The sequence below is a fragment of the Protopterus annectens genome, chromosome 4.part1 (genome assembly GCF_019279795.1).
Source record: "Protopterus annectens isolate FY-2018-M chromosome 4.part1, PAN1.0, whole genome shotgun sequence".
In the NCBI taxonomy this organism is placed as follows: domain Eukaryota; kingdom Metazoa; phylum Chordata; order Ceratodontiformes; family Protopteridae; genus Protopterus; species Protopterus annectens.
This window is the reverse complement of record NC_056734.1, coordinates 460,398,458-460,423,975: the sequence shown is the minus strand read 5'-3', so window position 1 is coordinate 460,423,975 and position 25,518 is coordinate 460,398,458. Positions and strand designations below refer to the sequence as shown.

At 36.2% G+C, this 25,518-nt stretch overlaps 1 protein-coding gene across 1 annotated transcript in view; it reads left to right on the top strand.

Moving 5' to 3' along the window:
- Nucleotides 1-25,518, top strand: part of LOC122800919 (probable cation-transporting ATPase 13A4) — an 846,809-nt gene that overhangs the window by 271,131 nt on the left and 550,160 nt on the right. The window contains exon 8 of the mRNA XM_044070278.1: nt 21,057-21,129. Coding sequence (XP_043926213.1) covers nt 21,057-21,129 — 73 coding nt within the window. The remainder of the gene's footprint in view (nt 1-21,056; nt 21,130-25,518) is intronic.

Sequence of the window (25,518 nt, the reverse complement as noted above, 5' to 3'; positions counted from 1 at the left end):
GTGTGTGTGTGTGTGTGTGTGTGTGTGTGTGTGTGTGTGTGTGAGACTGTTTGTGGGTTAGGATTCATAGATGTATACTAAGTTAATGACCATTAGGGCTTAACTGTGCAAGCAAATGTGACCCACAAATTTTATTTTTATTGTTGGTGATTTACTGATTACCTCTGTCCATCAGAGACATAAGATCCAGTAGAGGGGTGAATTTTTGATTACCCATCAATTGGTCCAAGTTGTGCTTAAATGGAGATAGGATAAAAACTGCAAGAAAAACCCAGCCAAACTAGAGTTTTGACTGTGTGATATTTTAAACCATCAGTGAGGAGAATATGTCTCCTACTGTCTAGTGAAGCATATGATAAAGTCTCCAGGAATGAAATCAATGGATCTTACCAGCGAATTAGAGGTTGTATCAATGACCTGTTCATTGATGGTTCTGTTGACATTAATTTGCATAACTATCTGAACATTACTTCCCCAGTTGTGCCTGTCATTTTTGGATTACCAAAAATCCATAAAGATCTGGTGAACCCTCCACTATGACCTATTGTGGATGGGAGACAATCCATTACTTATGGGTGTGCCAAAATTGTGGATTCTAAATTGAAGCAAGTATTACTAACAGAATCCCATATATGTAAAGATTCTTGGGCATTTTTAGGAGCCATTAATAAGTTACCGTACGACAATGAAGTCAATTTTTTAACAACTGACGTCCGGGACTTATATACATCCATTCCCCAAGATTTAGGGAGGAATTGGGTGAGAGACTTTTTACTGGATAAAGGCATGGATGTGTTGACTATAAATCTTATTGATTACCTATTGGATTTACTATTAACTACTTTTTCATCTTCAATAAGGAATATTATCTGCAGAAGATGGGCTCACCCTATGGAGCCACTTTTGCAAATATTGTAATGGCCCACTGGGAGAAAAACGTTTTATTCAAGGATAATGTTTTTCAATGAAGAGCTCTGTGGTACACCCGTTATTTGGATGACATCTTCATTATTTGGAAAGGGGATGAATCCATGGCATCAGACTTTATACATTATATTTCAGGGTCCACTAGCTTTCTGGAATTTACGTGTGACTTTCAGGAAGATAAAATAGCGTATTTGGATGTTGAGTTGACCAAAGATAGGGTTAATAAGAGATTTACATCCAAGATTTTTAGGAAACCCACATATTCAAATGCCTTTCTCCATTATACAAGCTCCCACCCTTATCATCAGAAGAAAGCAGTCATCAAAGGGCAACTTGTCAGGGCCGCAAGTATGGTGACCTTTGATTCTGACTTCATGGAAGAATGTAATTTATTAAGGGGAATGTTCCTTAAGAGGGGTTACCCCTTGAGTCTAGTGGGTCAGCTAATCAGGGAAGTTCAGTGTAAAAGAATGGATGGGGTATTTAAACCACTTTTGGTTGGGTTAAGCGAGTGTGAACATATGATGGGAGATAGGTTGATGGGGAACACAATTGGACAGGAATTGGCTTCCATACAGGTAGATGACTGTTTGCCGCTTACTGGTGAACAGAACCTTATGTTGGAATGCACCTATACAATTGATTGCAAACCACTAGGGTCAATACAGTTGAGTCTGTTACCACTTTTCCACTGGATGCACCATTATTGAGGGATATATTAATAAAAAAACTGGTGCTTCATTTATGAGGATACATCCATTCGAGATAAAGTGTGTGATACACCAACAGTGTTTTTTAGGAGGTGCTGGAATTTGAAAGCAATACTTGATAACTGTACATCATATGCACATTCTCCTTATCATGGTATGTCTAAATGTGGGCATTGTCGGTCGTGCAAGTATATTAGCACCAGCAGCACTTTTACAATACGTAATCAGCGTTTTTCAGTTAAGGGGAAATTTAATTGTGAATCAAAGGGGGTTGTTTATTTGAGTATGTGTAAGCTTTGTCCGTCTTTTTATATAGGAAAGATGGATAGATCCTTGAAGCTTAGGATTTATGAACATATTTATAATATCAATAAGAAGAACTTGAATAATGCCTTGGCTAGGCATGTGGGTTTGAACCCTACTCATGAATTCCTGTTTCTAACTATTGACAGAGTAATAGAGAATGATAGAGGGGGCCCAACATCTTTGAGATTAGAGGAAAAATAATTAGCCTGGCAGCTTAGGCTTAATGCTCATACACCCCCAGGGCTAAATGACACTTTATCCATTAAGTGTATGCTGAAATTAAAATCTTTATTAAGATGACGCATTTGTTGTTGTAAATACATTTTTTATATACATTTAATTAATGATTCCTGATGTTTCTTGGTTGGTGGTTTAAACTCCTGTGTACGTGTATATATACATGGGTCTATACAGTTTTAATATGAAATATTTTTGATATATAGTTTTTAATGATTGATATAATTATATATGATGTAACCTGAGTATGACATTTTTTTTAGTGAGTAATAATTTGGGTTAGTTTATGAATTTAATGTATTTTGATTAGTTTCATTTATTTGTTATGTTTCACTTTTTGGCTGTTGTCAGTTTAAATGTGGGCAGGGTTTGTCCAATGTGTGTGATGATGTCACGCTTGCACAGTATTTATATTGTTGATTGTGCCTGTTTGTCTGAAGAAGTTTGTTGTACGTTAGTAAACAAAAGCGCTTACATTTAATTTACTTGTGGTTTGGAGCCTTCATTTTTCAATACTGCTTGTGGACTATTTTAGTTCTTGAATGTGCTTTTTGTCTAATGTAAAGGTGTAGGTACAGCCTGTGTATGTAGCGGGTATAAAATCTGCAAAAATAAGAGCTTCTGAGTTACAAGAGCATGTCTTAAACCAAGACATATCTAACCAAAATGCTGCCTTGCAAGTGAGTAACAATAAGGTGCAAGAGGCTGTGAGCTTGGAAAAGACTGTGACCCAAAAGAGTTGCCTTATATTTAGTTGAGGGATTCAAGAATAAGCCACACTACATTGACTTTTTAAGATTCAAAAGCATAATTTGAAAATTGCTTAAAAATCAGCTCCTCCCTGAGAGGGACTTACCCCAACTTACAAATACATCATCTCCACAGTCACATTACAGTGAGGAAAAGTCAAAAACACAGTACACACTGTCTGCACTGACAAGATAAAAGCTACTTTATCCCTTCTTCACAGGCTAGAAACATATCCAGATGTAGCACATTACCCTATCCTCTTTGCACATTTTCTTTGTGATGAAGCCTCAAGTGTATCAGCAAATTTAATATCAAGTTTAAATTTACATCTGAAACACTTTTCAATATGTATACAATAAATAAGCTAAAGTAATAGTACAAAAATCAGTGTAAACACTTTCAGCAAACAAAGCTCAATGACAAAAAATGCACCTATACAAGATGCATTAAAACAACGGAGTTACACAGAAATAGAATACAATTATGTTGAAATGAAAAAATAAGCTAGAGATAAAATATCTAAAAAGTATCACTTTGTACATTAAAATCACTTGCCTTAGTCTAAGTTAACAGAACAGCTTGAAACACATGGCAAGAGTAATTGGAACATATGCATTAAATAAAAAACAGATAGTATGTCAATTAATGGTATCAACTCTAATTCCCTAAGAGTAGTCATGTCTATGTGAGAAAATCTCCAAAGTTGTCAAGTGAATAACTTAAAGGTGTAAAATTTGTTACGAACAACAAGACTGCCAGTGGCCATAATACCTGAAAACTTACTGAGAGTAATACAGCAGACACTGTAAAAACCATCTTCACCTCAGAAATCCAAAAAAAAAAAAAAAAACATCCAGAAGAACAGAAAACCATAACACTGGATAGCTGTCAATGAAAATGCTGTCCACTTATGTTTCACAGCAGACAAAATGTACAACTCCTTTGTGATGAGAATTGCCAGATCCAACTGCTGTTCCAGGACACAACTAGAGATCAGTTAGAAAGAAATAATATATCACTACACCAGTCTCAGGAAAAAAAGAAACAAGACGGCATCTGTCACAGTTCAAGTATCAAACAACATGGTCTAATGTTATACTTACAGGAGAACTGTCATGTGTGACACATTCAGATGAGCTGTCATGGATGACTAATCCGTACGGGGTAGCAGCTACATGTAAACCCTGCTATTAAACCTTCGATGCCCAACCAATAAGCCTGCAAGGTGACACAGCTTGAAATGTCCATTATGTCAAAGGCTGTCAGTCACACTGTCACTTGTGTCGGCATCACAAAAGTTTGGCACAATGAACAAGCAGGAGTGAACAGTATAAAGCCAAAGAACTGAGGCATTTGCCATTTGTACAAAGTCAACAGCAATTACCTAAAATACCTAAAATCTGCAATAAACTCTACCAGTCACAAGACACGAAAAGTAAAAACAAAAAAGTGAACCCAAACCAAATCAGTAATGGGAATAAAAGAAAATCACACACAAGTTTGCAGTCATCAAGTATCATATTGGTGTACTCCAAAACCCTTCACCAATTTCAGCTTCTTTTGTAAATTAAAATGAGTATTTTCCAGTTTATTGCTGGGGCATAGACCATATTAATATTATGGCACTTTCGTACTTGTCCTTTTCGTAATTCTGGATATGTAACTATTAACATGTAGGTTTCTTACCTGTAATGAGTACTGTATACAAATAAACCTGGATTTCTTTCAGTCTCAAAGCCAACATTTCATAGGATCATAGAAAGTTACTAGGCTAATGGCCCTAGGGCCTTTACAAGCCTAGCCAAGTTCTTATCCTTATTTCCATGATCAGCACCTATTGCCCCTGTCCAGCAGGGACACAGGTGGAACCCCCAGGTTGAATTTATGATCACCTATCAAATTGTCCAGGTTGCATTTGAAGAGAGCCAATGAGGTGCTCTATTTGACATTAAGTGGAACTCTATTCAAAAGGTGTGGTAACCTCTGGGAGACAAATCTGTCCCTCCAGCAGGTTTTATTAATGTCACATACCAGGTTAAGGTCTTTAGAGTCAGTAACTTCTGTACCATTTGACTTTCGGATATGAAGCATTTTCAATAATGCAGGGTCAGAGATTGCCTTATCTGCAAGTCAGAGATCACCTCTGAGTAGATGGTATGAAACAGAATAAAGAGACAGTGATTTCAGACAATCTCCATAGGACAGATGGTGAAGACCTTGAATTTTCCTTGTGAGGAACCTTTTTGGTTTCTCCAGTTGCTGCAGGTGCTTAGAAAGGTACATACTAAAAGGGGTGTTATACTCAGTTATTCGCCTGATGAGGAAAGAGTACAGGGAGGTAATAACTTATTTTTTTCTGGAGGCAATGCCCTTACTTATGAAATGAGCAATACAAAATGCAATGCCCTTCTTACCACTGTGGAGATATGGTGGTCAAAAGTAAGGTTGCTGTCAACCTGTGTGCCCAGGTCTCTCACCACTGAGTGCATACTTAAAGTGTTGCTATTGATATGGTAGTTAGCAGGAACATCACTTTTAGTGAAAGGAATGATAATACATTTTTTTGCATTGAGTTTAAGGCCATGACTTTGGCATTAATCATTTGTTTGTGTAAGACCCTCTTGTAGGATGTTGATATAATTTGGAGATTCTGTAACCACTCCCAGTTTGCAGTCATCAGCAAACTTTGTCAGCCACAGACCTTTACTTTTTGCTTGTACTTCAGAGAAATAGATTCCAAACAGTAGAGGTCCCAGGACTGATCCCTGTGGCACACCACTGGTTACAGGTCTGCTGTTGGAGGTGGAGTCCCCTATTTTGACTAAATGAGTTCTATCAGTGAGCCAGTTAGTGACCGATCTAATGATATAAGGGGGGATGCTTAGTTGGGTGAGTTTGTCAATGATGCCTGAGTGGTGGATAGTGTCAAATGCCTTGGCTAAGTCCAGGTAGGCTGTATGCACAGATTTCCCCTCATCTATGGCCTTGGTGACTGTCTCAAAGAAATTCGCCAGGTTTAACAGGCATGGTCTCCCTTTGACAAATCCAAACTTAGTTGGGTCACATGTTTAGAGATTACCTATGTCTTTGTTAATAAGGTCCATAATGATTCACTCCATGGCTCTGCAGATACAGTTAGTCAGGCTAATAGGTCTATAGTTCCCGAGGTCAGTGGAAGCACCACCTTTGTTGCAGAGAATAACGGTGGATGTTTTCCATTCAGCTTTTACAAAACCAATGCTTAGTCTATGATTGAAAAGAGTACCCAATGGTGTTGCTAATTCATGCTGTAGCCCATGTAGGAAGCAGTCTGGAATGTTATCACCTCCCATAGATGCTGTGTTTGTGGCCTTAGAGAGGGCATTTCTGACCTGCTCTTTAGAGATACAAGGTAGGGGACAGGTGATAGGGATGTCATGGGGTATGTGTCGTGGGGACAGGGGAGTGAAGTTTTCAAATAACCTGTCAGCCTACAGGTTAGCTATGTCCACAGGCTCATTATATGTGGTCTCATTAACTACCACTTCTGCACAAATCTGGGCCTTCCCTTTCAGGTTACGGATGTAACTACAGAATGCCTCATGGTTGTCCTTTGTTGAGAAAGTTAATTTGGACTCGTAGTTTGCTTTGGGGGACTTCACAAGAAGTCTTATTTGCTTGTTCAAGCTGAGGAGGGAGTGTTTTCAGTTTACGAGAGCTCACTCCCTCTTACTCTTAGGCAGCAATGTTTCCTCTTTTTGTAAAGTCTGTTAATGACAGTTGTCCACCAGGCAGGTTTGCTCTTCCTTGAGTAGTTTATTTTGGTCTTATCACATACGATTGAGTGAATACAGTTATACAGGTATTTATATAAAGCTTTGGTGTAGAGCTCAGCATAGTTGCCAGTTCCATCTGAGGGAGGAAGTGCAGTGAAGCTATTTATACCATCTCGTAAAGGGGTATAATCTGCTTTAGAGAAGTCTTTTAGTTTTAGTTGCTGCTGGGGTGGGGGTTGGTTAGGTGTGATAGCTACTTCGAATGAGACCGATTTGTGGTCAGATCTCGCCAGAGAGGACCTCACAGTGGGGGTGCTATAGTGGTTCCCTATATTGGTGAGCACCAGATCCAGAATGTTGACATCCTTTATGTGGGTGTCAAGCAGCTGGTCCAGGGTACTGGAGTTAACAAAGTCGAGGAACCTATGGGCAAATGATTTTGAGCATGAGTAATTTACCCAGTCAAAGGATGGGTAGTTAAAGTTGCCCAATACCATGGTGTTTGAATGTATCTTGACAGACTCGAGTAGATCCAAATAGGCAGAGTGGGTATCCTGATTCATAGAGGGGGTCCTGTAGCTGGCAATGACTTGAATAGGTGTCCTACCAACAGCTAACTGCACCTGAACTGTCTCCAGGGAGTCATACTGTTTAACCAATCTGGAGATGTATGTATCTTTAATGAATATTGATATACCACCTCCTTTAGTTTTCACATCTTCAGTTTGAGGTCTGAAAGTGTGGAAGAAGGTGTAGCCCAGTATGGCTGGGTGCTCTCCACAGCCTTGAACCAGGTCTCCCTGACTGCATCTTCCAAGGTAAAGACTGCTTCCAGTGAGTGCAGTTTCATGTTAAGACTCCTAGCATTTAGCAGCATAACCCTGAGGTTGTTTTTAGATGGAGTTTTTACATTGGGACTTTTGTTCTTGAGACACTGCCTAAAAAGGTACTACGGGGGTGGCAACAATCTTAGCCAATAACCAAAATCCCAGGGGTGACAGATGAAGACCATCTCTATCAAAGCATCGAGGTCTGTCTATCACGTCACCTTAGGCTGACAGATAGTGTATCCCCTTAGAATGACAACAGAAGCAAAGCCATTTATTGAGTTCAATCATTTTATGTTTGTATTGAGGCATTATCCTAGGTGAAGGTAAAATGCTGCTTAAGGCTAGGGGACATACCTGCCTGAGACACATAGTCTGAGAGCTCAGTCATGTCTCTGTTCATATAGTCCAGAGAGAGGTACATATCAAGTTGTTCACACCAACATGGACTATGATGGAGTCATAACAGTACCTGTTGTTGAGAGACTTGAGTGCATGTGTGACATGACGTACTCTGGCACCTTACAGACAGCTGACCATGATATTTTCCTTATCCAGCCTGGTGAGAGGGATATCAGTGTGTCTCATGATAGAATCAGCTATGACTAATATGTTTGATTTTGTGTTTTGCCTTAACGGGTTTACCGATGAGACACTGGTGCGTGAGCTATTATGTGCAATGTGTTCTGCAGAGGAAGTATTATGTCTAGCATGCTTGTGTTTCTGTTTGGGAGGTCTCTGGTGTTTAGATATGTATCTCGAGAGGACCTCTGCATACGTAGGTATGTGTGATGTGGGTTTGGGTGGAGTAGGAGGTGATGTGTGCATGCCAGCAACCCGCTCACTGTCATACGTATTGACTGATGTGTGAGAGAGCATGGATTCAAGGTTCTTAATATAGCTGCATCTCTCACACATTGTGTTTGTGTGTACTAGGAATAGATGGTTGTCAATGAACATAAGGCAGTTGCTGTGCTGCCTCTGGATGCCCATGTTGACCAAGCTGGCTGGAGAAACTGTGGGAAATTGTCAATGCATAGTGATAGATAAATTTATATGATCAGGTCTGAGGCTAGGCTTAGTGTTCCACCTGAAGGTAGAGCAGGGCCATGTGAAACCTCTGGAGAACCACAAGCAAAGTGCTAAGGGAAAATTTAACAAACAAAATGTTTGTGTCTGTAACCACCACTGGATGGCAATGCACGATAGAGTGCTACACGCAAACAAGTGAAAATGCAGGGCTTAAATAAAACAAGAAAATACCCTTTTTAACTCAAACTAGCCAATAAGGATGCTCCTTCTGAGTTCTAGTCCAATCACCCTTGATTAGATGTGACTCAGACAGCAATCTCCTCCCACAAGGGTGCAGAAGGGCCTTCACCAACAAGGTGGCTTGAAGTTGATGCTCAGACATTACAAAACAGACCCAGAAATAGCAAACTTAGAAATGTGCAGTACTATAGCTGAACTAGTATGGTGTACAGTAAAATGTGTCCAAAAATAGTTCAGATAATTCAAACAGACAGTGGAATGCAATACAAATTAAATGTGCAGTATTAGAGTAAAAAGAGGCATTTATAGTTAGTTGGAAGCAACAGATGCCTCGGATATTTCAGTATCTCAGTAAAGAACTGTTTTAGTACTCAAGTGATACCAAACAGTATAGATTCAGTGAGTCTGAATCTAGCCTCTGCTATAAAATGCAGAAGATTTAGAAATTCAAAGTGCATAAAATCATAGTCACAACAGCAGAAGGCAGTTTAAATAATGTAGCAATTCACCAGCAATTCCCAGCATAGAATGGTGTAGGTCACACTCTCCCATCACAAGAGTCTAGACCACAAAACTTGCTAATATAAAGTAACTAGTTTAGGAGCATAAGTGTTTAAGCCAGAATTAAGACACTTCAGAATAACAGAACAATAGGCCTATAACCAGCAATTTCCAGCCAGAATGGTGTAGGCTACCCTCTCCTGTCACAAGAGTTTAGACCACAAATCCTCCTAATGTAAACTCAGTGGTTTGGAACCCAAGTACTTAAACCAGAATAAATACACTTAGAATAACAGGCACAATATGCCTTCACCAGAAATTCCCAGCTTAGAAGGGTCACACTCTCCCACCACAAGAGTCCAGACCACAACCCTTCCAATGTAAAGTAACTGGTTTGGAGCCCAAGTGCTAAAACCAGACCTAAGGCACTTACAGAATAATAGACACAATGAACCTTCAACTAGCAATTCACAGTTTAGAAGGGTGTAGGCTATACTCTCCCATCACAAGAGTCTAGACCACAAATCATCCTAATGTAAAAATAACTGGTTTGGAACCCAAGTGCTTAAAATGGAAGAAAGACACTTAGAATAACAAAGACAATAGGCCAAAACCCAGCAATCCCCAGCTCAGAGGGACAGAGGCAACCTTCTCCTCCCACAAGAGTGCAAACCACAAACCTTCTTAATGCAAAATAACTGGCCTGAAGCCCAAGTCCTTTAACCAAAACTGAGACACTTAGAATAACAATTACAATTTAATCAGGCTGCTGTAATAAACAGTAATAAATGCAGCAGAATAAATGCAATTAAACACTATAAGAACAAGCAGTAAAAGCATAATAAATTAATAAAGTAGGAAGAGACACAAAAAACAGTAAAAGCAGCTGAATAGAGTGTTTATTTTTTTTTAATTAAGTAGGAAGGGAGGAAACAGAAGATAATTCAAGGTTAAGAAACTAAGGGGTGGGCCTTTCCAAATGATCTCAATGTACACAATAGAATGAGCTGATGCAATGGGACTGGGAGGAGTGTCCAATTTCAAATTTATAATAGAGGCAGGCAACTCAAAAAAACACCAAGTTTTAAGAACACAACAACAATTGGGTTGGTGGAGACTGAAACAGAACACAAGTAAAGATGTGTGAAGAAACCTTGGAATTTAAGCCTGAGATATGTTCACAAAACACAAACAAAACACAGCTATTGAAGAATTATGTTAACAACTACAATTAAGTGCAGTACAAGATTGTTAAATATCACTGAAACAATTAGAGCAAAAAAAAAATATATATATATGTGTATATATATATATATATATATATATATATATATATATATATATACATATATATTATGGTTTACTATCAAAATTTCGAACCGTACTCCGTCGACTGTACTATCGTCGAACACGGAAGTTCGAAAACGGTAATATCAATGTCAAAAAAACAATCTAGGAATGGGTTTTAACATGGGTCGAGGTAGGGGTAATGTTTGCAGTTCGGAATAATACTGAACACCTACCTCGACCCATGTTAAAACCCGTTCCTAAATTGTTTTTTTGACATCAATATTACCGTTTTAGAACTTCCGTGTTCGATGATAGTACAGTTGATGGAGTATGGTTCGAAATTTTGATAGTAAACCATATATTTTATATATATATGGATTCACTTTATAATCTTGAAATACTGAAATTCTACGTCACATACCATAAAACCATAACTGCAAATTCAACATATCCAGATTCGCGGTTATGCACTTTCGCTATTTTGAACATTCAACTTTATAGTCTCAAAATACTGAAATATGATATTTCAGTATTTCGAGATTATAAAGTGAATCTATATATCATAGTCAACCACACAACAACAACAAACCACATCACGACACCACCACATATTCGACAGTCCATAAACACGCAACCCACGAAACCACACAAATAAATAATGCGAAATAACCGACAACAACTAAAACCACTAACCCCACACACTGCACACACCACAACAAAAAACAAAACAAACAACACACACACACACACACACACAACACACACACAAAAGCCAACCTCAAACACCTTACAACCTAAACTTCCCTAAGGTCAATCAGCACTTGCCTGCCGGCTCCTAGCCGCCCAACCCCTAACTCACTTAACTAGCCCTCCCTCACTCCCCCCACCCTATTTAAACCACCCTAACTGGCCCCCCCCAACTCCCTCCTCCTAACTCCCCGGTAACTCGACCCCCTAACCCTAACTCCTAACCCACCCCCACCCCTATCCACCCTCCTCGTCTCACCTGCCTTAAACTCCTAATCCGTCACTACCGCATACTACTCTCTCCACTTTCCCATGTTACCGTCTCTAACGCACTGGTGTCTTGTCATCCGTCGTGTCGGTGCATCATAGTTCGATGTGTCTGTCGCCTCAAGCGTCGGTCTTCTTGTATTTTCGATCTTCTGGGCTGTCGATTTCGTTCTCGGGGTTGGTCTTCTGCGCTGTCGGCCGGTCTTCTGATATATATATATATATATATATATAGAGAGAGAGAGAGAGAGAGAGCTTTGTATACTTATATCAGCATTATATTTCCAAATGCTTTTAGAAGCAGTAATGTTTGTAGCCAGCTACAGGTGAGGGCACAATTTCATTTTCTCTTTCCTGTTTCTATGCCTCCTTTACTGTGTAGCTTATCCCACCCTTCTGATGTATAGCAGTTCTCATTTATCCATATATTAGTTAAGTAATGTATTTAAGTTCATTGACTAGGTTAATCATACTAGAGCTATATTCAATTTTCATGAGATATCTGAGATGGTGTTTGTACAGAAATGGGGAAATTTATTTAGGATGCTATATAAATATGACCTTATCTTCACTGGAGTGGGGTGGAGCTTGTTTTTGTCATCCTTCTTAGACAAGAGGTAATGTGTGGATTTGGAACTGTACAGCATATAAATGAATGAGGAGAGGCAATGCAGATAAAAAAATCACAAAGTGAAGTAGGTATTGCAATGGGTTTCAGAAATAAAAACTGTTGCCTGAGACTGTGCTGAAGATGAGCACACTGAGTGAATCTTAGATGGATATATGGTAATTTAACTGAATGCAGAAAAATTCAAAATGTGTACAATTAAATGCACAGCTCTGAAAAACTCATATCCATGAACATGCAGCACAATCCAAATACAGTTCATTACATTCATTAAAAAAAATCACAACAGCGCAAACAAATCACCAAAATATCCCACTGCCAAGGTAGTGATGAGACAAACACAGAGCAAAGCAGTAATGATGAAAGAAAACTGGAATAGCACATGTAACACAAATTGATATAACATACTGCAGTTCCATGTATGCCCATTTCATTCCAGGATAATCTAGTCTCTAACCTCATGAATGCAGCCTTAGACAGAGGAACAAGGACAAGCACATCACACCATGAACACTGTCACTGTCTTAATAACAAATGCATCTTAAAGCTTCCGAAGCAAGAAATAACAAGCAAAAAGCCAGATACATGAAAGACTTATTGTCAATAACCATATGAAATTACTTTGTTCTCCGCAAGGTACTACACTTCTTAGGAGACAATGACATTCCAATCACCAGACAAGTGTGTAATTCCACCACTCTGTTGAATTCCTGAGTTGTAATAGCCATCACAACTCTTACATGTATGGTCTGCCATTCCAGAACACATCACACAGTTGATGCCGTGCCTCAACAATATTTTGCATTCAAGCAGAGTTAGTAAGCATTTAAATCTGAAACATTCAAAAACATCATAGGAATTATTGGAGGAAACCTGACAGTGGAAGCACATCTAGTTTTAAACTTTAAGGGACTCGAATACAAGTAGAACTCTTCAAAATACTTAGATGCAGCAACAGTGGGTGGAAATTCAGATTTCATTATATGTAAGATATCACATATTTCATAGACATCTAAGAATGATAAAGAGTGTAGTTACTTCACAGACATCTATTACCATACAATAAAGATAACCTACAAGACTGAATCTTATGCCAGATATTTTATAAAAAATAAAAAAAATAACTTTTACTCTTCACTCGTGGTATATGTGTTAGGATCATAATCCCATAACATAACATAATATAACATAAATTTTTGTCTTGCAACTAAGCCACAAACAGATGGCAAATCATTAAAACAGTTCCAATACACTTTATAAGCCTTAAGGGATGTCTTATAAGACAAAGGCCAAAGGAATATCATAAGACATGATCCTCATATCCAGGTGCACGTCTATCTACACATAATTCCCATATGCAAAAACATACCATCCAACAGGCAAATTATTATACTACTCACAGGCTGATTCAGCTTTGAATTGTTGAAAACACCAGTACCATTAAATCAATGGATGCATCACTAAACTTATGAAACACACACTTGTCATGTTTAAGAATCCTTTTGGACATACTCAGCTCCATCAATGTAAGTACATCCAACTTATCACAGCCCATGTTCTTATGTCTCATTCTGTCTATTCTCTGTGTCAGTGCCTCCCGTGAGGGTACCATCACAGGTGAATCAGTGGATGTGGTAGCCAGTGTATCATCCACAACAATATGCAGTACATCATGGAGCATATGAGACATTAACCTCAGGTAAAGTCCACTCTGGAATTAAACCACTCAGCTTCTGTCCCTTAATGTGTATAATGTGTTTTAAAATGACTACTGGACTTTTTTGGACTGGTCCTCTTACAGGGCTATAACTAGGTTAACACAACTGTGGCATTTCCCCTTGAAATGTAACTTGCACGTCAAATAATTTTTCCATAATTCATGTTCTCCAAACACACCCATCTATAGGTAACATCTGTTTGAATCTCTGTGATCTTACCTTGTTGTACACACCACCAATGACAAAAGTTGCTGATACCTATTATACATCAAATTCCATACCTACTTCCACATACATAAGCTAGACCAATATGAATTCTTCTGCTTCATATCCAATAGTATCTCCTTGCATTATCTGCATTAATTATATGCACTGCTGAAAGAATTGGAGTTAAAAAAAAATACCTCCCAATACCTTTCAGTGAATCAAAATAGCGATCTGTAAATGCCTCTCAGCCCCGACAGATGCAAGGAATGGCTTTTGGGCTAATACTATGGAATGTTTGGGGTAAGATTGAAATTCTCAGGCAAGCAGTAGACATGAGGTGTTTGATGGAAGGTTACAAAGTAGGAGTGATATCAATGACTTTGAATTAAACTGCAGACTAAGAGAGAGTAACATGGAGGTAGAACAGAACGAGAGCAACACAGAGACAAAGTGTACCAAAACACTTTATTTTACTCAAATTGTGGCTGGAAGAAGAAAAGGGAATCTCTTGTTCAAGATATGGATGTTGTATGATTGACATACATAAGCAGAGCAATACAGTTATGTCTGTTTGCTATTTTCATGTCCAAATGCATTAAATATAGTGTATATTTGATGTAGATGATATCATAGTTATTTGGATAAGTATTTTTTCAGTGATGCTGTTTTTAATAGGAAACTAAAATATTGTTTTGCAAGGATGCATTAGCTGATAAAATGGCAATTTAACAGTATAAGAACAGAAATGCATATATTGTCTTCAAGAATAACTTAGTGAATCAAAAAAAATCTGTATAGATGTAAGCTAATGACCTTTAAAAAATAAAACATAGATATGATATGATATTTGGAATGGAGGTAGAATGTTAATATTGCATTAAAATAGAACATTGTTATGTCATTTATGTTAAATAGGGCAGAGGGGTAATAAGCCATAGTGAAAAAGAACAAACTATTTTGGTATTAAAATGAGGTCACTTTTATATCAGATCTCTTAAGAAAATATGTGACTTGCTTGGAGAACAAGAGGTATGCACTGAAACTGAAAGCTTCAGGATCTTTTATATAAGGACCTATTGCAAAACATAAATTTCATAAAACTAAAATTACAAAGTTCGAGAATTTAGAAAAAATATAAAGAATGCAAACAAAATTTAGATGAAAATGAAAATGTTAAAATTATTAATGATAAAAATGAGATTTTCAGATTACAAAAAGGATCAGAAAATGCCTCAGAAAAAAGAAACAAAATGATTGATCAAATGATAAAAGCAAAGAAGGTTAGGTTGATAAAAGTAAATCTACAGCATGGACACTGGGTAGAAGGAAAATAAATGAGAATAAAGTAAAATCACAGTGCTTAAATTGACTGTACATGCAAATGACATCAAACTAGGAAAAAGAAAATCGATTTGCTAAGAGAAAGAGATGTTTGTATTAATGAAATGTATACAATTTGTATATGCAAAAGAAAGAAGATATGGAATCAAGAAAGGGGAGTTTGATTTTTTCCTTGTTTAACTCAGAATAGAGTGGTAGGCCAGACAAAAGTAATGGACTCTCCAATTAGGCAACCAGTAATCAGATATGTATAGACTGGCTTTGTGATAGTGCAGGGAACACTGGCATGTTAAATATACCCTAATGGGACAAAATGAGAAAAGTTAATTGAAAATATAAAAGCTTAAATAAAAAATATATACATTCAAAACAGAATATGATTACAGGATTTTAACTGTCATTCAAATGGATGGAACTCAAAGATATGACAATCTGCAAGAAGCAAGAAATCTGAATCTGTGCTTGTATAAGGGAAGGACACATTATAGTGGGAAATTATAACTGATAATGATATAAGAATTGAAGAGCAAAAAAAAAAAACAAAAATAGTTTTTTGAAGTTAAATATGAAAATATTACCAAATCTAAAATTAAAAAAATATATACAAATATAATTTAAAGAATAATGTTTAGGGGATCACATTGGTGCAGCAGTTAGAGTTGTCGCCTCACAGCAAGAGGTTATCCAGTTTGATTTTCGGCTGGGGTGCCTTCTGTGTGCAGTCTGCATGTCCTCCCTGAGCTTGCGTGGGTTTCCTCTCACATTCCAAAGACGCTGAAAATAGGCTCTTTTCTAATCAGACTTTCTCAGTCAACAAATGTTAAATAAATACATAAATGTTTATTATAAGTGATATGTAAGTTCAGTTGCTTTTAGACAGAATTTAAAAGGAAAAATATATTTATACATAAAGAAGTTGCATTCGTTTGGTATTATTTCAGAATTGCATAATGTCACTGAATTAAAAAGGGGATGATCAAATAAAGAAAAGAGAAATGCACTATGTAAAAAATCAAAGAAATTAAGCAAGAAGTATAAAGCATGTATGTGGTTTGAGGAAAATATTAAGGGGACAAGCAGAAATAATACATTTGATAGGAAATATATTAAGGATTTTTTCAGTCATTGAAGAGGAGCAAAAGAGCATGGTGTCCTGAGTAGAAAGGATATTAATAAAATAATTAATAGTGTTGAAGTCAGAAGTATGCTTATTATTGATGTGGTGGAATATGCATTCAATAAAATTATAAACAAAGTTCCTATGGCTGATTTGAGTGATATATGTTTTGAATGGAAAAGGGAAAGTTGTGAAGACGAGCAGCTATTATGTAAAGGAAGTATTAAGTTTGTTTGAAAAAAATAGAAGTGAGAAATATGTAAAGAAACAGAAACCCACTCTGATGATTTATATTACGAATTACTAACTAGAATGATACCATTAAACCTGCTTAAGAAATGTAAAGAAACAATAGGAGACAAACATCAGAGAAATTAGGAATGGGACATTTATAAGCAGATTCTTACAGTGGGTAAAAAAATAACAGTTGAAATAAAAAAAAGTAAAGGGCATTTTTGCAAGTCTAGATGCTATAAAACTTTATGATAACAAAAGCATAAAGCAGTGGTCACTGTGTTGCTTATATTGCAAATTAATGAATGTTAAATTGAAAGGATCCTTGAGACATATGCATTCATCTGTAGGAACTGTGGCAAATTGTTATGTAATGCAAAAGTGTAAGACAATCAGCATTAAACAAGGAGGTACTCCATTTTTTTCTTTCACTTAAATGGCTGAGATAGCAGACAGGATACTTAAATATAACAGAACAATATGGATGTAAGAAATAGTGTATGGTCCTCAGATTTTAACATTTGCAGATCATGTAGTGATCAGTGATCATAATCAAAGATGCAGAAGAGATTTCAAACAATTATCATGTCTAATGAAAGAATTTGGACATTTTTGGTTTAAAAAAAAAGAGGAAAAGATGGGCTATAATGACTAATGAAAGACAAGCCATATTGTAGTACAAAGTATCGTACAAAAGCTAACACTTAAAGAATATGAGTTCAACAACTCACAACACAAAAAGACTGCATAGAGCAGAAATACATATGTTTTTATAGGATTACAGCCCTACATACCCTCAAAATGGAGGTTTTTCTCTCCTACTCTTAGTCTCTAAATATACAGTTTTAAAAGATGGCTAAACCTTTACTATAAAATCTAACAATGGCATTGTCATTGTCCCAGATCCCTGTACCAAACTCTTAGGTGTAACAGTTGATAATAACCTCAAGTTTGATATGCATATTAATCAAACTATTAAAAAAGTTAATAAAAAACTTGGCTCACTATACAAGATCAAACCTTTCCTCACTCCACTAGCTAGGATGGTAATTGCCCATACACATCTACTTTCCACACTCCTTTATGCATGCCCTCTCTTCACGAGCCTGAGTAAGTCTGACTTTAATAAACTCTCTAGCTGCTTTAATCATATTACTAGATTGCCACTGGAGCAGCATACAGAACAAACCACTGTCTGAACCTAAAGAATCTAGGGTGGCTAGAATTGCCTGTCCAACCTCAGTACAATCAGCTAATAGTAGCACATAAAATTCTCTACCGACCTGAAAACACACCCGTACTTACAAAAATTATCACCCGTTACAGCAACCTCAAGACACTTCGCTCATCCAACAAATTACTAGTCCAAACCTTCAAAAGCAACAACTCATCTGGAGACTCTCTATATGCCAACTCTGTTGGTAAAATATGGAACTCACTTCCTGCTGAGCTTACTTCAGAACCCTTTCTAACCCAATTAAAAAAAATCTAAAACAGTACTTTAAAAGACAATGGCTGTGTCCTTGCTCTAATCCTGACTAACTCTGGCAATATAAACATGTGCTAAAGAGGTCTTTTGGCCACCACTACATTGCTTCCTATGACAGAATGAAAGACTTTTATCCTATGTATTGTATCTGTAACAGTGCTTTAACTTGATTAATGTAACAGTTTTTTCTATATGTATGTATGGAGCTTTTCTCCCCAGGCCTCCACTGAAAATGGACAAGTATCCAGTTGGACCATCCCAGTCAACAAATGTGAAATAAAAATAAATAAATAAAATAAACTCTGAGAGAAGATAAACATAAAGTAATCCATCTTTAATTTTCTCCAAGTCACAATATCTTACAGCATATTCAATAAAAAGTTTGCTGTACTGAGATATACACTGACAACATAAGCAAGTGAGCATACAATAGCAATGTAAATGACAACAATGTAGTGGCAAACAAATAATCAGAAAAACAGAAGAGAGCTTAGATGAGAAAAGCATGTCCATGAAAGTATGGGAATTGTAATTATGGGATTTGGTGGCAAAGCTATAAGTGAGAAAGTACGGAGAAAGGTCTTATGACTATGACAGGCTTTGCAGTTATTAGACTATTATAAAATGATTCTGCAAACAAGCAGTACTTTTGATTAAAATAACTCCTTCTGGCATTGATTTATATGTGAATGGTGCTCATTGTCTACTTGAAGCTTTGGAAAATGAAATTATGTACGTTTGTTTTATTTTCATAGGAAGTTTTCATTTAAATCCATTAAAATTGGAAATTTTATCTTGAAAAAAGTATGAGGATAGCAGAAAAAATGGATGAGGATAGCATATATGTGATTTGATCAGTTTACTGTCAAAATCCTGAAATGGATTTTGTCTTGTAATCACGTTGTCGAAAAAAAATATTAAAAATAAAACCATTGGAAATGCAAAAATAATGTCAAATAGGGACAGGTCGACATTAACCAGCATACCTTGCCCACCACACCCCTAACTATATATACAAACTCTGAGATTACACTACAGTGTAATTTCCCGATCCCCACTGTGCTACAATCTCCAGGCAGAACGTCAGCCTCACAACATCAAATGCAAACTAGCATTCGGTTTGGCCTTCTGTGAACTGGAAATTAGCCTTTCGACCATTCCTTGTTCATGTGAATGACGTCCAAAATTTTGATAGTAAACCATTTGATCTGTATTTATATATCAATGTGGCCAGTATTTAACAAATATTTTTAACTGCCATAACCAGATAATTTGTAGATTTTTAATAAAATACAAAAAAAAAAACATAAATTGAAGCAGGGTGATAGATGAAAGTAAATTTATGTAAAGGCTGACACGAAAAAGATGAGTTAATAAAATGAAAAAGTGGAAACTTTTTTAAAAAGACTGTTGAATATAAAATGATATATTAAGATAGATGACCAGCATGGTTTGAAACATGATGGAATGTGGCAGAGGTAAAAATTAAATGATACATCAAACAAAGGTCAAATGTATTGGAAACAGTGCATTACTTTTTTAATCTTTTTCAAGATTATTCCATAAATTCCCAGTAAAAGGATTAATGACATATATTTTAATGAAAATTGTAACACTGAAAAATCAAGGAAAGAAAATGAAACTTGGCAATCTATTTTTGTAGAATGTGAAAAGGGTAAACGTTTGTGGAAATGTTGCAGGAAAAGTTAAAAATTCCTCAGTTATAAACTGTGAAGCAAGACATTACTGTGCTATGGAAAGGATAGTTCATTTTAGAAAGAGCTGGATAAGAAAGAGCTATGAATTATTTAAAAAACTAGATATTTGTAAAGTGGTTCTATATAAGCGCAAATGAGACAGATAAAAAATAATGCTAGATTTACAAAAAAAATATGAACATTTAAAAAGAAAGTTGGTTTTGATGATGTGATTTTCTGTTAGTATTCTAAATTGTTTCAAAATGTATTCATAATGTTACTAAGAAAGCTTCTATACTTTTAAATAAGCATTAGGGAATCTTTAACATTCACTTAAGCTACCACTAATTAAGACATTTGAGACCTTAGTTTAATGTACCATGCATCACCTCTGCCCCTGTTCCTGCAATGTAGCAATGTGTTTTCAGTACTGGAACATGAGTTCAAGCATTGACAGCATGTGAGGATAGAACCAAGAACCTTTGATTTTCTTAGCTTCAGGAACAAGTGTAGACCTTACTGAGCAACTAATGCTATAGAGAGATGATACCAGAGTCTTCTCTTTTCTAGATAGTTCAAGCTCATGTATAGAACTGCATGCCATTTCCAGTTTACTCAATGATCTCTGCTACAGAAGAAATAAGGATTTTAAACAATATCTGGCCTTTCAGGCATGCCACATGTTCAGTTGTATAAACATATAGAAATATAAAGATCGTAATAGAATATGATTAATGAACTATAAAGTTGACTTGAGTGCTGTATTTAAGACATGTATTTTATAGAATCACACCAGAATGCTAGGGAACCCATATTTTCTAAATGCTGAATCTCTGTCTGACAAACCTCTTCCTCCAAGCAAATCTTCTCAAAATATATTTTGCTACTTATTAGCTGGACTGTGTTCACCCTGGAACAAGCAGCCCTATGCTGTTGGCTGCTATATTGTGAATTTTTTAAATATAACAGTATTTTTTTATTATAATATATAAACAAGAAATAATTTCTAAGTCAGTCTTCAATTTTTAACTTTCAGCAATCGGTTAAGTTGCACAAACTAGTTGAGTCTCACAACAGAGTAACTGTCAAGGTCTGCAGATCAGGAGGAGGTGAGTTATTTATTAGATAAAAACAACAATTCCTGCAATGCACCGTCTGTTTAGCACAAAAGTTTTGTTTATATAATAAATGTAGTTCTGTATTTGTTTTGTATTTAGGTTGACAATGTTATGTATGGTTTCATTCTGTTTTAATATTTCAATAATTTGCTTTAACATTTTAAAACTGTTAAGCAATATCCTCTTTTAACCTCCACTGTTTTGGATCATCTTATGTTTTGAAAACTGCCATTATAAATGTGCCGATGGTAAGAACTGGAACCAGTCTTGTGAATGGATATAAGGAAGATCTGGTATAGATTATGTACAAAAGGACAAAGAGTGATATATGAAAATGTATTATGAGAAATCACTTGTGCAGATTGTAGCAGTATTTTGGATAGATCTATATTGGCCGATCCCCATGGAATACCCCAAAACTACAAACACTGGCATCATACTTTAGCTGTCCCTGGATTTCATGGATGATCCTAATACTGATTCAGAATTTTTGTTGCATCTGACATAACATTTGTGATTTTTTACAAAACTGTGGGGTTAAAATCAAGCATGTTGCAGTTAAATATGTCTTTGTTCTTCAAAGACACTGCAGTAATACTAATCATTATATTATTTTACCTATCTAATAGAAGAAGGCCAATGTTTTGTAATTATTTTGGACATTGTCCCTGATTTTAGAAATAAGAAATTAAGTGCCTTGGCTGGCCTTGAAGGGGCTGGCAGCAGCCACAATCTAATGAGTATTAACACAATTAAGCAATAGCACACTGCTCAATTCAATATGAACATACCTACCACATATATAACCCAAACCTTCTCGTTTCAGCATTACGCTAGCAATATTAAAAAAGATTGCCCATCCTGTCTTCTTTCAGTATATAAGACATAGGTTTACCTTTGAAACGTTGAAATGCAACTTGTCGAAAGACAGTTGCACGGAAGTATGTTTTCAAGTTCACAGTTAGCTAAAAAAAAAAAAATGCATCGAATGTGCAATGAGCATATGCACATTGACATTCGCTCATTGCAGATTCAGCATTGTGGGTGCGGAGTGCACTATAGTGGAGATCGGGAAATGGAGCCCTTCCTCACTGTAGTGCAACCTCGGAGTTAGAATATTAAAGTAGGGGGGTGTGGGGGGCAGGGGGGCTTGCCCTCCTCCATTACATTGTGTGTTCAACATCTGAGTTCAAAACTCAGCAAATCTGCTGTTTCGACAATCCAGATTCGGCTTTTCGGTTCGCCCAACTGGCTGTTCGGAAAGCTGATTTTCAATGTTTCAAAGGTAAACCAAGACATATGATTAAGCTTATCCAAAGCATAACCATGGCTTGAGCAGAAATATAGAGTGTAACACTTAAGCCCATTTATTTTTAACATAAAAAGTAATTCCAAATTAGTAGTTTTGGTCCCTTTATAATACAGAGAGAAAGAGAGCTCTTTTAACTGTCGGAACAATTTCTACAGCAGGTACCACAGCAGAAAATCAATGGTTTGGTCTGCTACCATATAATTTCATTTCTTGAACTTGAGTAACATGTTATGTACGAAACATTGTTTTTATCCAGGTTTAATTGCAAATAGAGAACAAGAATGCCTGACTTCAGGACTTTGAGAATCTGTGCTTGATAAAGTCGGTGTACTCCAATAAAGAAGAGATACCTTTTCCAGTCAAAAAGTACAAAAGAAGTTTTACATTTATCAGTCATTGATAATCTGCATAAAGGTTTACTATGTTTTCCATGAGTGAAATACTGGTAAGAAGCTCAAAAATGATTGTAGGCTTAGTATACGTCCCAAATTACTGATAAAACTTACATTTTTCTGGGGATGGTACTTGAAATCTGACAAAATCATTACCCTCTATTAAACATGTCTGTATAGTACATAGAGAATAGATAGCCATGCTCTAAAATGTTAACATTTCAAATGTTATTTTACCATATATGTCCTGTCAATATATATGGCAAAGAATACACGCTCTGTATACAGCTTTAACTTGTTATTTTATCAGCAGTAACAGAAGACAGAAATGTAATGATTTCTTGTATGCTTTACCAAACTGTAATTTAATACTAATAAGTCTTTAAAGAAGGTCCTTACTGTGAATTTAGCAGATTCAATTTGCTAAGACTAATTACCTGAAGGCAGCTTTGAATAGATCGCAAATGTATTGGGCTTACCATAATTAATATAGCCACAAATTTAACTAACTAGTCAGTCAGTTAAAATGGAAAATGATTGAAAAAATGTTTTTACATCCACAATGAAAAACAATATATAAGCTCAATGACACACTTCAAACAGTTGACCATAATATGATAAATATGTTTAGTTCTTTAACCACCTTGGTAGTAAGATTCAAACTTAAAATAATGTAGATGATAAAGGGTATGCTTGCCTGGACATTGCATGTTGCTCTTCTCTATATTTGAATTAAAACCATGACTGTTATAAGAAACAATGTTGAAGAAAATAAGGCTTTAATCAAGATTAGAAAATCAATAAGACCCAGCTTGTCAGACAACTTAAAAATGTATACTGTTTTTATCTTGTCAAAAGCCTTACAGGTACCTGTTGAAATGCAAGTTGCTTCTTTAGTAAGCTTCTGAAAATGTATTCCTATATGTAATATTAATTGCTGTATTAACTGTGCAGTAGATGACATGTCCATACTGGGTAAAATCCAAATTGAAATGGATCAATTAAATATGACAGATATGGATTGAAAAATGTATAAATGAGTTGTGCATAGTGCTGTAATCTGTATTAAGAAATAAAACTGACTGACAGATATCCTTATCCATGTCATCCCTGTATGGGTCAGGTATAAGAATTATTTTAGCTTATGAAAGACAAATGTCTGGAACATACCCTGTGATGTTCACAAGCTGTAAACAACTTAGTTTGCATATGAGGCAGTTCATCACAAAATATTAAGGAAATCTGCTTAGGAAGAGATCTGCCTGTTCTCTGTTTTCTTCAATTATTCTAAACATGAGAAAATAAGTGGATTATGAAAATGATCAACAAGTAATTTATTAAATCCACTTCATTTGCATAATCTTGATCTAGAAATATCTTATCAAAGCAGGTAGCAAACAAACCGCAGTTATCCTTGATTCCATAAATACTGAATTGTTCATCCTTGGAGCCTGAATATAATTCCTTGATTTTTTTTTTCATGACTAAAAATGATGAAAAGTACATTCTATATTGTCTGGTATATAAGTATACATTTTGTCAGCACAGTTATGAGTATTACCTTTGCATTTCAGACAAAAGCTCTTTCATTTGATTAAACTTTTCAATTTTTAAATTAACAAATTTTCATAACTCACCAACTTTAACTTATTTGACACATACAATTTTCCCAGAAAATAATTTAAGTTTGTTGAGTAATTTTCAGTTGAAGAAAGGGGTATAAAGTAAGATTGATAGCTGCCTACTTTATAACTCTGTGTAGTTACCTGTTACCTGTTTATTACCTAAACTCTGTCCTACATTTTTTATGCATTTGTTAACAAGATAAGTCCATTTGACAAACATGGCCCTTTGGAGAAACAACCCAGAAGTAAAGTCTGGTTAAGTAACTTGCTCACAGTTGCACAGAAGACAAATGGAGACTGAGGGGATCAAATCCTGGACTACTGGAAGCAGCTCAGTAACAGATCATAGCCTTACCCTTCTGCTCTGACTGCCACAGTATTCGGCCATATTACACCCATATTACAGATCATCTCTTCAGTCCTAAACCCAGACCCTTCAGTCTTTCTAGCAATTCACTGAGGAAAGTTAAATCAAAGACTCTAGTGAAATCCATTTACACCAGCTCTCTTATTATTTCTCTTTCAAGATGTCCTGTAGCCCAGTCATAATTCTAGATTAGGTTCTAATGACAGCTTATTCTAGTCATTTATTTTAATTGTTGATCTTCCCTCCCTTTCTAAATTACCAAGCCTTTTACAATCTTTTGACTTATTCCTTCCCTCATTGGCTATGCTTAGCCATACTGTTACCTGAACAATAGTCAAACTGAACTGAGCCATCCGCATAGGGTGGCTCAGATTTTTTTTTTATCATTCCCTATCATCAATCCTTCCCCATACACTGCATGGAATGACATCCATATGGAGTCAGCTATCACTATGGGAAGGGGCGAGAATCTCAACAAAGACTGCAGACTATGGTGGAGCACAGAGTGAAAGGGGCATGCACAGGCATTTTAGCTGCTGGCCTAGACATTTTTTTTTATTTAGTAGGAAAGTAATGTCCCCTTTTCTCAGAATTATCTCCATACCTTTTCCTGCAATATCTTCTAAGCTAACCAACATATTGCAATTTTCCTGCTTCCTTCACCCCCAAAAAAGCAAGGGTACA